General features: G+C 44.8%; 1 protein-coding gene across 1 annotated transcript in view; it reads right to left on the bottom strand.

Moving 5' to 3' along the window:
* Window positions 1-12,122, bottom strand: part of LOC147458485 (HECT-like ubiquitin-conjugating enzyme (E2)-binding protein) — a 66,301-nt gene extending 54,179 nt beyond the window's left edge. The window contains exons 1-2 of the mRNA XM_086513122.1: window positions 11,010-12,122; window positions 10,583-10,664 (exon numbers count right to left, since the gene is read on the bottom strand). Coding sequence (XP_086369248.1) covers window positions 10,583-10,664; window positions 11,010-12,045 — 1,118 coding nt within the window. The 5' untranslated portion in view covers window positions 12,046-12,122. The remainder of the gene's footprint in view (window positions 1-10,582; window positions 10,665-11,009) is intronic.
* Between the last annotated feature and the right edge of the window lie 524 nt (window positions 12,123-12,646).

The raw sequence follows: 12,646 nt of genomic DNA, 5'->3' as shown, positions 1-12,646 counted from the left end.
GAGCCGGTTTGAGGGGTGGCTCTGTGATCTGCCGCCACTGTGAGTGCACCTCATCAAAAGAGGTCTCGCTCATATATTTTGCAAATTTTGGGTCCTTTGCAAAATTAAGCATCATCTTTGTTGCATCGCCGATCAATCGTCGACGCTCCATCTCTTCGATCTCCGCCTGAGTAGGCCGAGGCGGGCCATACTCCTCGAGTGAATCTTCGTTGTGATCTCTTCCCGCATCTCTGGATGCAGAGGAAGTCGACTAATCTTTGCTTGAAGCCATCAGGGCCGCGTAAAAAGGATCGGATTTCCCATAGGAGAGAAATCGGCCGAGCTCTAATACCACTATAACAGACAACTTGGACACTCCAAGTCGAGAATCTACCGCGACACCACAAATAATCACTTCAAAACAGTTCACAGTTCACAATTGATTCGACACTGGCCCGGTGGAGTTCCGTGCCTAGAGATATTGGCCCCAAAGACTGGTGCCCCTTTCGGTATTTCTTTTTGTATTAATCTGTGTTCAAAGTACAAGAGAGTAGGCAGGCGCTCACTCTCAGACTCTGCGTCGAAATGCTCTGAGAAGTGGGAAGCTTGCCCACTTATTTAAAGGTTACAAGGGATGCCAAAAGCAGAGACCCAAAAGCTGTCCATAAAAAACTGCCCCAAAAATAGGCTTACAAAAATAAAGCAACTTTCAAAAGCTTCTAAAAAGCCTTGGCGTAAAAAAAACTCCCAGTCAGCGTTTGCGTAGAAAAAAAAATGTCGTACTGTTGCTTTATCGTGCGCTGCCTGCCAGCTTTTCTTTCGCCGCATTTTACGGAGGTGTTCATACGCTGCCGCCACGTCACTGTTGCGCGTCAGCCAAGGCAGAAGTGTGTGTGTGCAGGGCAGCAATAGCATCCACGTCACTCAGAGTGTGACAGGCTGCCCCCCCCCCCCCCTTTTAAAGAGAATCCTTTATTAGAGAGAATATTTTTTACAAGCATAAGAACCAGAGAAAACCCCTCCGTTCTAGGGCACCAATAGCATCCACGTCACCCAGAGTGTGACAGGCTGCCCCCCCCCCCCCTTAAAGAGAATCCTTTATTAGAGAGAATATTTTTTACAAGCATAAGAACCGGAGAAAACCCCTCCGTTCTAATTCTCAGACTCGATGGTTGTTCCTTCCCGTGAGGGAAATTTGAGAGACGAGCTCTCAATCCTCTTCCCATCTGTACTCAGATTCAAGGATCCGCAAACAATTTTTGAATTCCGTTCCAAGCCCACTTCATTCCGGTGAAGAAGACGGTCAAGCTTGACCATTTGGCGAGACTATTCATCTCACAGATTTTTCGGAGACATGGCATGCCTCAGTCTATAGTCTCGGACGGAGATCCTTGATTCATGAGTTTGCTTTGAAGGGCAATTTGGGAGAACATTGGCACGCGGTGGTAGTTCTCATCCTCATTCCACCCACAGATAGATAGGCAATTTGAGATAGCCAATTCATTGGTTTTGAATTTATTGAAGTCTTACATTTCGGATCAGAAGACTCAATGGGAAAAGTACTTTCCCTTTGTGAAATTTGCCTACAACAACACGGTTCATTCATCGACGGGAAAGGCGCCATTTGAGAGTGCTAAAAAAATTCCCCCATTTCTAAGCACCAAAGACAAGATTTTTGAAGCAGATCAATATACGATAGGTTTTGACACTGCTTTTGCCAAGGTTCGCGAGGCCCTTAAGAAGTCTCAAGCACGGCATAAGAAGGCAGCTGATAAACATCGACGCGACTTACAATTGAAGGAAGATGATTGGATGCTCTTACGATTTGAGAAGGCACGCCTCAGGAAAAGAAAGGGAAAGGAGAGGCTTTTTCCAAAGCTAAGCATGAGATATTATTGCCCTTTCGAGATTCAAGAAAAGATAAATGATGTATCCTTCAAATTGAAGTTGCCAGATACTTGGAAGATTCACAATGGTTTTTATGTGAGTCACTTGAAACCTTTTAAGGGTGATGTGCCACTTGACAGGGAGCCTGATGAGCAACCTGAAGTGAAAGAGAGCGAGGAGATATTCGTTCTAGAACAGATATTTGGCTCACAAAGAAAGAAAAGTGAAAGGTAAAGTGATACGACAGTTCTTAGTGAAGTTCAAGAACTATCCACAATTGAATGCGAAGTGGATGGAGGAGAACCTATCAAATACTCCTTAGATATTGGAACTTTACCTTGAGGCTTTCGGTCTAGCTGCATCTATTCCGAGAGATCTCGCAGATCAGCAGGGTTGAATCTGGTGCAGACGGGACTGCACAAGAGGGGAGTTACTCCGCTCCTTTGTCACAGATTACCTAGACGAAATAAAGTCACTGATTTTCCGTTGGATTACACGGATACTGATATGCTGGCAGTATTCTGCTTTATGACTTTATGAATGAAGAACTTTGAAATGGGAATTCCCAAAAATGAATCTAATTTATGTGCACTCTCTCATGTGATTTTGTTTGAGTGCATGTTTGAAAGACGAAATGAATGGGAGGAACCTCTTTGCCACCTTCAACAATCTCAAAAGGTGCCTTGCCTGTGGACGAAGCATAGGCAAATACTATTCCCACTTGCCCTTATTATCTGACAAATAACATTTCAGCAGATCCAAGACAGTAGAATTAGCCTCTTCTGGCTGTCAATCAGTTTGTGGATGAAACGAAGACGAGAACTTGAGCGTAGTGTCCATGTTCTCAAATAATCCTCTCCAAAACAAACTCGTCATGCGAGGATCACGATCATTGACAATCAATTGTGGCATACCATGGTACTTAAGCACATTGTACATGAACAACCGTGCCATCTGGTCAGATTTTATCTTCTTCCTGACAGAAATAAAATGGGTCTGCTTGTTGAACCTACAAATAATGGTCCATATACCATCATTCCCTATCGGCGTTCTTGGAAGATCAAAGATAAAATCCATAGCAATGCTTTCCCATGGCTTATCCGGAAGCGGCAGTGGCTGTAATAACCCTAGTGCCTTTTGCCTATCAAACTTGACCTTTTGGCAAATCATGCATGCTCGCACAAAGGCATCCACATCTCTCCTCAAAGTAGGCCAATAAAAGAATGTCTCTACAACTTTCACTGTCGCATCAATTCCACAATGCCCTGCATACGGTGGGACATGACTTTCTACCATGATCTTATGTCGCAATGGCCTAGTAACACAAAGTCTGCCATGCATTATCATAAAACCGTCTTTGAGGAGGTAGTGCTCATGACGTTGCCCATCTTGCAAATGTTCAAAGATCCTTGCAAAATCTTCATCAGTAGCATATTGTTCCTTGATGTCATCAAGCTCATGATGATAAGGAATTGACACAGCTGAAATTTGTGGCTTTCTTGATAACGCATCAGCCACCACATTCTTCTTGCCTTCCACATGCATAATCTGGAAGTGGAACATACAGAGAATGTTTGTCCATCGCATATGCTTTTCGGATAGCTTTGACTGTCAAGAGGTATCGCAAGGTCTGATGATCTGTTTGGACAACAAAATCAGCACCTAACAAGTAGTGCTTCCAACTAGAAAGCGCATGAATCACGGCCAAAAGCTCTTTCTCGTAGATTTGCATAGTCTTCTCTGGCCCTTGCAAAATTCTGCTAACATAAGCTACTACCCATCCATCTTGCATTAGCACTGCTCCAATGCTATTGCCACACATGTCACACTCGACCACAAATGACTTCCTAAGGTCTGGTAAAACAATCACGGGATCTAAAGTCAACTTTTCCTTTAAGAGACTGAAAGCTGAAATCTCTTTTTGGTTCCATCTGAAAGTGACCTCTTTCTTTTGCAAAAGAGGTGAAGCTATCTCTGCAAAATTCCTAACAAACTTCTATAGTACGAGCACAATCCCAAGAAGCTTTGGACATCATGCACGGTCTTAAAGTCTGGCCATGTCTTAATAGCTTCCACCTTTGGACAATATCCTTGGACACTGTGGGGCAAAGAAAGTGGATCTCTTCCAAGAAGAATTCACTCTTCTTAGGATTGACAAGTAACCTATGCCTGCCCAGCTCTTCGAACACAATGGTCAAGTGACGCCTATGCTCCTCTTCATTCTTCGAATAGACTATCATGTCATCAAAGAATGTGCCAACAAAGTTTTGATGCGAGCGGAAAATCTGGTCCATCATCCTATTGAACGTAGCACGAGCATTTGGAAGACAAAATGGCATCACTAAGAACTCATAAAGACCAAATGTCATTCTAAACGTAGTCTTGTGCACATCCTCTGGCCTTATACGAATCTGATGGTACCCACTCTTAAGGTCTATCCTGCTGAAAATTGTAGGGAGCAAAAAGGTGAAGAACTAGGCTGAATCAGCCCCTTCTCTAACAGCTCCTCAACCTTGCCCATAATCTCTTTCTGCAGAGCCGCACTAACCCAGGGAGGCCTATTTGGTGGGCTACACCCTAACACCAAATCTATCCCATGGTCCTCAGGCCTCTCTGACGGCAATTATGACGGTAATGAATCAGAAACACAGTCATTAAACTCTCGCAAAAATGCTGACCTTTCTTTATCTAACATAGATAAATTTGAGTGACAACTATTTGAAACATTACGTGCAAAAATCAAGTACGCAGAAAGATGATTCTTAATTACAGAAGCGATAGCCGAAGCAGATACAATAGAGACAAACTCCCATTTAAGCTTTACATCCAAAACATGAGTTTTACCCCTGTGCTGAAGGGTGATCTTTTTGTTGAAGACATCCAGCACACCATGTATTCGCAACATCCACGGCATTCCCAACAGTGCTTCGCTATTAAAGTTTAGGCATCTCAAGTGAACTGCCCAATGTAATCCCATTATTTAGTTTGGCTTTTAGGTATTTATTTTACTTATTTGTCAAAGTCTTTGGTAGGGCAATTTACTAGGATTGCTATATAAGCAACCCCTTGCCTCCATTATATACACAATCAATTATTCATTGCCAAGGTTGATTGGTTCAGGAGACTCTCTCTCTCTCTCTCTCTCTCTCTCTCTCTCTCTCTCTCTCTCTCTCTCTCTCTCTCTCTCTCTCTCTCTCTCGTGCTCTCTCCCCTTGGTCTCTATGCTTCCGCATCGTCAACTTTGACATGGTATCAGAGCGGTGTGCTCCTTGAAGGCCTTGGACGTGGAGGAGCAACCCAAAAGAGGAGAAGAAGAAGCGGTCTCTTCCCTTGTCGTTGTCGGCAAGGTCGAAGCTATTAAGACATGGCCAGACTTGAACACTGTGCACGATGTCAAAAGCTTCTTGGGATTATGTTCCTACTATAGAAGGTTTATCAGGAATTTTGCAGAGATAGCATCGCCTCTTCACGCTTTGCAAAAGAAAGAGGTCACTTTCAGATGGACCCAAAAAGAGATTTCAGCTTTTAGTCTCTTAAAGGAAAAGTTGACTTCAGATCCAGTAATTGTTTTGCCAGATCTCAGGAAGTCATTTGTGGTCCAGTGTGACGCGTGTGACAGTAGCATCGGAGCAGTGCTAATGCAAGATGGACGGGTAGTAGCTTATGAAAGCCGAATTTTGCAAGGGCGAGAGAGGACTATGCAAGTCTATGAGAAAGAGCTCTTGGCCGTGATTCATGCGTTTTCTAGCTGGAAGCACTACCTCTTAGGTGTTGATTTTGTTGTCCAAACAGATCATCAGACCTTCCATGTTCCACTTTCAGATTATGCATGTGGAAGGCAAGAAGAATGTTGTGGCTGATGCGTTATCAAGAAAGCCACAAATTTCAGTTGTGTCAATTCCTTATCATCATGAGCTAGATGACATGAAGGAGCAGTATACTGCTGATGAAAATTTTGCAAGGATCTTTAAACAGTTACAAGAGGGGCAACATCACCAGCACTACCTCCTCAGAGATGGTTTTATGATGATGCATGGCAGACTTTGTCACTAGGCCACTGCGACATAAGGTCATGGAAGAGAGTCATGTCCCACCGTATGTAGGGATGCGACAAGTAAAGCGGTAGAGACATTCTTCTATTGGCCTCCCTTGAGCAGAGATGTAAATGCCTTTGTGCGAGCATACATAGTTTGCTAAAAGGTCAAGTTTGACAAGCAAAAGGCCCCAGGGTTGTTACAACCACTGCCGATTCCGGATAAGCCATGGGAAAGTATTGCTATGGACTTTATCTTTGATCTTCCAAGAACGCCAACAGGGAATGATGGTATATGGACCATTGTTTGCAGGTTCAGCAAGCAGGCCCATTTATCCATGTGAGGAAGAAGATAAAATCTGATCAGATGGCACGCTTGTTTATGTACAATGTGTTTAAGTACCATGGTATGCCACAATCGATTATCAGTGATCATGATCCTCGCATGACCAGTTTGTTCTGGAGAGGATTGTTTGAGAACATGGGCACTACGCTCAAGTTCTCGTTTCATCCACAAACTGATGGACAGTCAGAAGAGGGTAATTCTATTGTCTCAGATCTGCTGAAATGCTATGTGTCAGATAATAAAGGCAAGTGGGAACAATATTTGCCTATGCTTGAGTATGCGTACAATAATACGGTGCATTCATCTACAGGCAAAGCACCTTTTGAGATTGTTGAAAGCGACAAAAAGGTTCCTCCCATTTTGCATGCAGTTTCCTCGCTTTCGGGTTCCAGCCTAAAAATATCTCAACTGGTGCATCAGTTGATTTTGCCACAAAGCAATAAAATGTTCCCCTTGTCATTCTGGAGCTAATGATGCGAACAGATTTCATGGCCCAAAATAGCAGTTCCCTAAATTTTAGGAGATGCTTACATGGCACTTCCACTGGTCATCTGACTATCTATCACTATTAGAACCACATCCAAAAATGCAATGTAGCCAAGTTATCGGGTGATTTTCTCTTAGTGACCCCACTTTGGCTAACCTTAGCCAACTTGTCTATCTACAATGCCAACTGGCCTGGAGCCGCCATGTGTTCACTTTGCCTCTTTGAGTTAATTTCCTAGTACCCACCAACTTATAAGTGTCGCGCAGGGCCTAAATGACTTTGAATAGAGCCTAGACATACTTTATTGCTCGGATTCCAGTGCCGGTTGGCCCGACCAACTCATGGCGGCAAGGCCTTCCCGTCGGCCGTTTCACACTGGCCATACAATGTCCGACCATTTGTAACTTCAAAAAGGGGGTCCCAGAAATTTAACAAAAATCAAGGGAAAGAAACCAACAACTAAGGTTAGCAGTTGCCACGTCCTCATGACATGTGAGGTAGGTTTCTCATGTCGGGTTGTGTCTAGCCGTGTTTAGCCTTGGGTTTTGGCTTGGTTCCATGGCCATTACGCTCCTGCATGCTGGGGGTATTTTCCCAGCCTTGGCAATATTTTTCCCACTGCCTAGATGGCCTCCGGAGCTCACTTTTCCCTATTTTTCCCATTTACTAGGTCGTGGGGACTGGTGGACAGCTGGCCGACCTGAACATATGTGAACACTGAATATATATGGAGTAGGAAGCGCATAGGAGGCAGTTAGTGTGCACAGGCTCCGTGGTTAGCGTTTATACCTCAGCCCAGCGTTTTCTTCCTTCCCCAGCCAGAGCGCAGCACCGAGTGCTAGCGTTTTTGGTGGGCAGCAGGCGTAGAGTTTGGTCATCCTCCTACAGCCCCTCACGGCGGCCTCTCATAGGCCTTATGGTCATGCAGCGGCAGGAATTCTCATCCAAGATCCAGATCCACATCTATCTATGCTCTCAAAGGATGTTGGAGGTGATGCACATGTGGAGACTCGTGTGCAGGAGGAGTTGGCAGTGTTAGTAGCAGTCGTAGTTGTGTGCACCTCGAGTCTATCCAGTTGGCATGTCGATTCTATGCCAGACCACCCTTGGTCACTTGTATGAGTGGCTTGTTATCAGCATGGAGAGCCTTTCCCAGATCTCTCTCTCTCTCTCTCTCTCTCTCTCTCTCTCTCTCTCTCTCTCTCTCTCTCTCTCTCTCTCTCTCTCTCTCTCTCTCTCTCAGATGTCCCGTCTCTCTCTACCTCAGTGATCTCTCTTCTCCACAGGTGTGCCTTGTTCATGTGTTTGGCATTGCAGGTGTTCTAGATCGAAGTCGAGGTGCCACCGGATCACGAGCCAGTTCTCGTCTTCATTGCATCTTCTGCTACGGGCTCCAACCATTGTACCAAGGTGGCTGTGGTGGTGGGAGAGGTAGTGGCAACGGCAATGGCAGAGGCCAATGCACTAGGTCAAGGTCACATGGATGCACCATGTTCCTAAAAACTCCCCCAATCGGAACAGACGCCTTAGAAGGTTGCCGGATAGAGGCTCTTGCACTTTTTGGTGCCAAAGGAGGGGGACCACTTGGGGCGTCAGGAGATTCTACTCAAGATGCCGCAAAAGTATGTCGCAAAGCTCGTCGAGAAGAAACTGCAGATACTTTGCCGAATCCATATACGTCATTGTGCTCTATCTATTCTTGGTAGGACCGGTATGCTTTCAGAAGGCACATGATTGGAGCTCTGATACCATTGTAACAGAATGGCAACACATGCCAATGGAAGAAAACAGATGGAACAAACTTTAAGCACTTCAATAACAATTCAACCGAAAGAGATGCACGACACATGAGACGCGGAGTGGCAGAGTTCCACCCAAGAGAGCACTTGCCCCAACCGATGGCGCCTCTTTCGGTATTGCTTTATATTGCTTCAACTCAATACACAAGAGGTGGCTCTGCTCTGTACCAGCTCCCGCAAGGACGCGGGAGAGAGCCCCCACCCTTTGTATTTAAAAGCCCAAAGCCTTCCCAAACGCAGTACATGAAAAGCATCAGTTCAAAAGCATCTGGTATAAAAGCAGCCAGCGCAAATCTGGGAATTCCGTATAGTGCCACATCACCAGCTTCCAGTGCGTTTCGCAAAACTGCCGTACAGATCAGCCGTACAATCCTGCCATGTCATCAGTTAAATTCGCAAGGTTTCTTTTTGTGTGTGTGTGTGGGTCTGGCACTACTTCTAGTAACTTGGGCCCCATCGAACAGGGGTCCAATAAGTTGGTTGGGAACTTTAATTATTTGGAACACTCGACGAGGATCTGTAAGTTGGTGAGAACTTCGTTGTCTTCTGCTGCTTCTAGAGTTTAGGCCCCTCGGTCGGGATATGCAAGTTGGTTAGGATTAGGTCTGGGAAACCCTAGCCCACCAAGTCTTCACTGGCTCACTTGAGCGATTTGTGACAGACAAAGAGACACAGAGGAAACGAAGAGGGCATAGCAGCCCGATGTGACCAAAGGGAGGGGGACCCCCTCAATGGGGGTGCCCTAAACAGATACAACATTGAACAGAGTGATCCAATAAGTGACGCAGGGGCTGCCTATATAGGCCCATAATCCCAGGTCGGCTAGCCATCTAGAAGGACCCACGACATGGAAAATGGCACGCCCAAAATTAGGGCCTAAGGATCATGTGCAGCCGGCCCCGGCCCAGACCTTATGCAACTCAAAGATACGAATGCGTGTGCGTGGCATGCCTGGGAGCAACTAGCCGTACAAGTATGCATATATCCCAAGTGAAGGGAGGAGAGTGGCGTAATTCTTCCTTCGACATAAATGAATGCAAAGAGTTGTAAAAGTGATAACATGCACCAAAATATTTTTCCCAGCTGAAACCACTGCAAGGCATCTCTTGCTTGCCAATCTCACTCTTCTCCTCAGCTGCATTCACAAGTCTTTAGAGCTGACCAAAATTGAAACCGCATCATGCGCCTTCCGGATGATGACAAATCTCACGGAGCACTACTCTTCCAAATCTTCTTCCACAAGGAATTGGATGCATAAACTCCACAGACTGTCCAAAAGTCATAAAGCAATAAAACAGCCCCCTCTAGCGCAGAAATTGCAGTGGTACTCCTCATTGCCAAGAAGTGATAACTTAATGTATGCAAGGCCTTCCATAACAAATACACAGGCACACCCGTACACCAGCTGGGTGCACCAGAGCTGTTAATACAATGTCAAGACCGCAGCAGAAATAGTGAGCTCTGTGTGCACAAGTGGAGGGAAGAGGGGGGGGAAGATGCTGTCATGCATACAGAGCAACGGAAAAACGATACAGAGAGAGCACTCTGCCCCAGGAATTCCCAAAGTTGCCCACACACCTGCTACAATAACAACTGCTTCATATGTATGATCTGCTTTGTGGCTACCTAAAAAAGAGCAGCTCTTCAGGAAAATCTTTCTGCCAGGAAGCATGTCATGGCACACCTTGGTACCTCTGCTTTTAGTAAATTCTATACCAAGACTTCTAAAAACAGTCCTATAAGGCTCAAATAAACCCAAGCCTGTAACAGTGGGGACATAATCACCACTGCCATAGCCTTCAAGCTGGATAAATAATGCAAAATAAAAAAACACCTTCATAGAAATGGCCAATGGATATTTAACATCCTCAAGTTCGAATGTACTGCTACCTTATACTCCAGAAAGAAGCCTCTAGTAAAAAAATTCAATTTTTAACACCTCCAGTTCAGCAACTATAGGCTTTCGAATACTGTGAGAAAAGAAAGACTGACAGAAGAATAAAGCAGAATTAATCATACATAAGACCTACCATTGTGGAGCACTGGATTACCTGACAGGTTTTCTGGAGACTTTAGTCAAACAATTCTTGCAGACAAAAGTAGCAGCCCCTTGCGCTGCACAGTCCTGAGACCCTGGCATCCAAAAAATTAGTAACCTCTCTGGAAAAAGGTGCCACTAGATTCTAAAGTGAGGCTTTGTGCATAGCACAAAAGAGTTGCAACCTGTCATGTCAACTGAATTTCAAAAACAAAGTCTGACAAAAATCTAGTTCAGCTTAGCCACTTACTTATCAGCTGTAGCTTTTCTAGACAATTAACAGAGTCAATGTCACCACGATACATTAAAAACACATCTAATTGCCAGGCACAACCAGATTTTACTTTCCCTCTCTTCGAGCCTATTTTACCAGAAAAACAAAACTAGGAAGTAGAAGCAGACATGCATGACCACCCTTTCAATATGCAACAAAAACTAACCGTGCTCTACAGCAACGTTGTCGCTAGGAAGATTATCACATTGGTCACATGGTTTGTTTGCAGCTTGTGTGTGCTGACACATAAATGGATTTTTGGAAGGATCAACTGCACCAACAATACATTGAGTGGCGCACCTGTGAGTTTTTCTCTCTTCCTTAGCTGGTTGAAAACGCAATGATGGCTCCACATGTGGAAACTGATCAAGATTATAGCCATTTCTATGAGAATGAATCACGTTTGGACAAGCCTCCTTTACGTCTGGACTTATACCCTTTCTATTCATCTCAATTCTATCACGGGCCCAACTGGTACTCGAGGGACTTGCAATTTGCCCAATTTCAAGATGAGCACCATCAAACTCAAGGCTTTGTTGTGTGTCCTCGAAGCCCTTGTTTGCTTGATTCACATTACTGCTGCACTCATACCTATCATTATGAGCACCAGGTGATGGAGACTGTGGAGTACCATAGGTACAATCATGCTCAAAGCCCTGACCAGAATAATCATCATAGCATGTGTCATTCTCTGTAGAAGATGAGAAACGCAAGCTTTTCATGGTGCCACCCATCTGATGTGTTGTGTCCTCATCTTCACACGAAGCCCCTTTGGTATCGTCGAAGGGGTCAGACTCTGAATGATTCGCAATATGGGCAGCTCCAAAAACATCAGGGGACGGGGTGTCATTGAGAGAGAGTGAGGAGAAAGAATAAAGATGATGTGAAGGAAGCGGGAGGAGGTGGACGGTGAGTTGGATGCAATCGAGGAGGGCAGAAATGTTTGGGGGCGAGGAGTAATCAAAGAGGAGGACAGGGAGGGGGAGACGAAGCGAATCGACGGCAGCGTCGCGGGCCGCCTTCCAGGAACAAGAAAGTGCAGGCGGAGCAGAGAGTAAGGCCGCTTCGAAATTTGTATAGTCTTGCGCGGGCTGGACTTGCGATGAAGATGGGAGGAGGAAAACCCGCAACGTGTGCACGTGAGACAGGAGCTCCATGCTGAACCTCCATGTTGACGGCGACGACCCCTCGCTATTCAGCATCTCCAACTCCAGCTGAAAGTTTGAGCACCGATTACGTCCCGCGCAGGCAGAATTGTTTGGCAGAAGAGTAGTCACTATGTCTGTACCACGCAAAACAAGCTAGGCAAAAAAAACGACGATTGAGAGAGTTAAAAATCTAATTTAAAAAAGGTAAAAACTCAACCTTTCACTTGCAATTGAAAGCCAGGCGTTGTTGATACGTACTCAAACTGTCAGATTCTGTTATTTTCAACAATGTGGAATGAGAGGAACCATCGAATTTTTGAGAATGACACCATGGCAGCTAGCTTCAAGGATATTATCCACAAAAGTAATGAATTGATTATTGTCATGGGAAAAAAGAAAAATTTGGACGAGTGGAGCTAAGCATCTCTAACGGTCATGACCTCTTGCAACAAGTAAGGGTGCATGGGTAATGGCTCGCCATTACTTGACACTGTGTAAGTTTTCTGATGTCTCAAATGGCCCCTCAAGGCCCGATATAAGCTTACATTTTTTTATGATTAATACAATACATCTACTCACAATTGTAAGCTTGGCAAAAGATAAAAAGATAGTCTATAAATTTTTGTTAGTCTTTTCAATAAATTTCTAGAAAAAA

Source organism: Adiantum capillus-veneris, chromosome 5, assembly GCF_014529385.1.
Source record: "Adiantum capillus-veneris isolate H3 chromosome 5, ASM1452938v2, whole genome shotgun sequence".
Lineage (NCBI taxonomy): Eukaryota > Viridiplantae > Streptophyta > Polypodiopsida > Polypodiales > Pteridaceae > Adiantum > Adiantum capillus-veneris.
The sequence above is the reverse complement of the archived record's forward strand: the minus strand, read 5'-3'. Positions and strand labels throughout refer to the sequence as shown.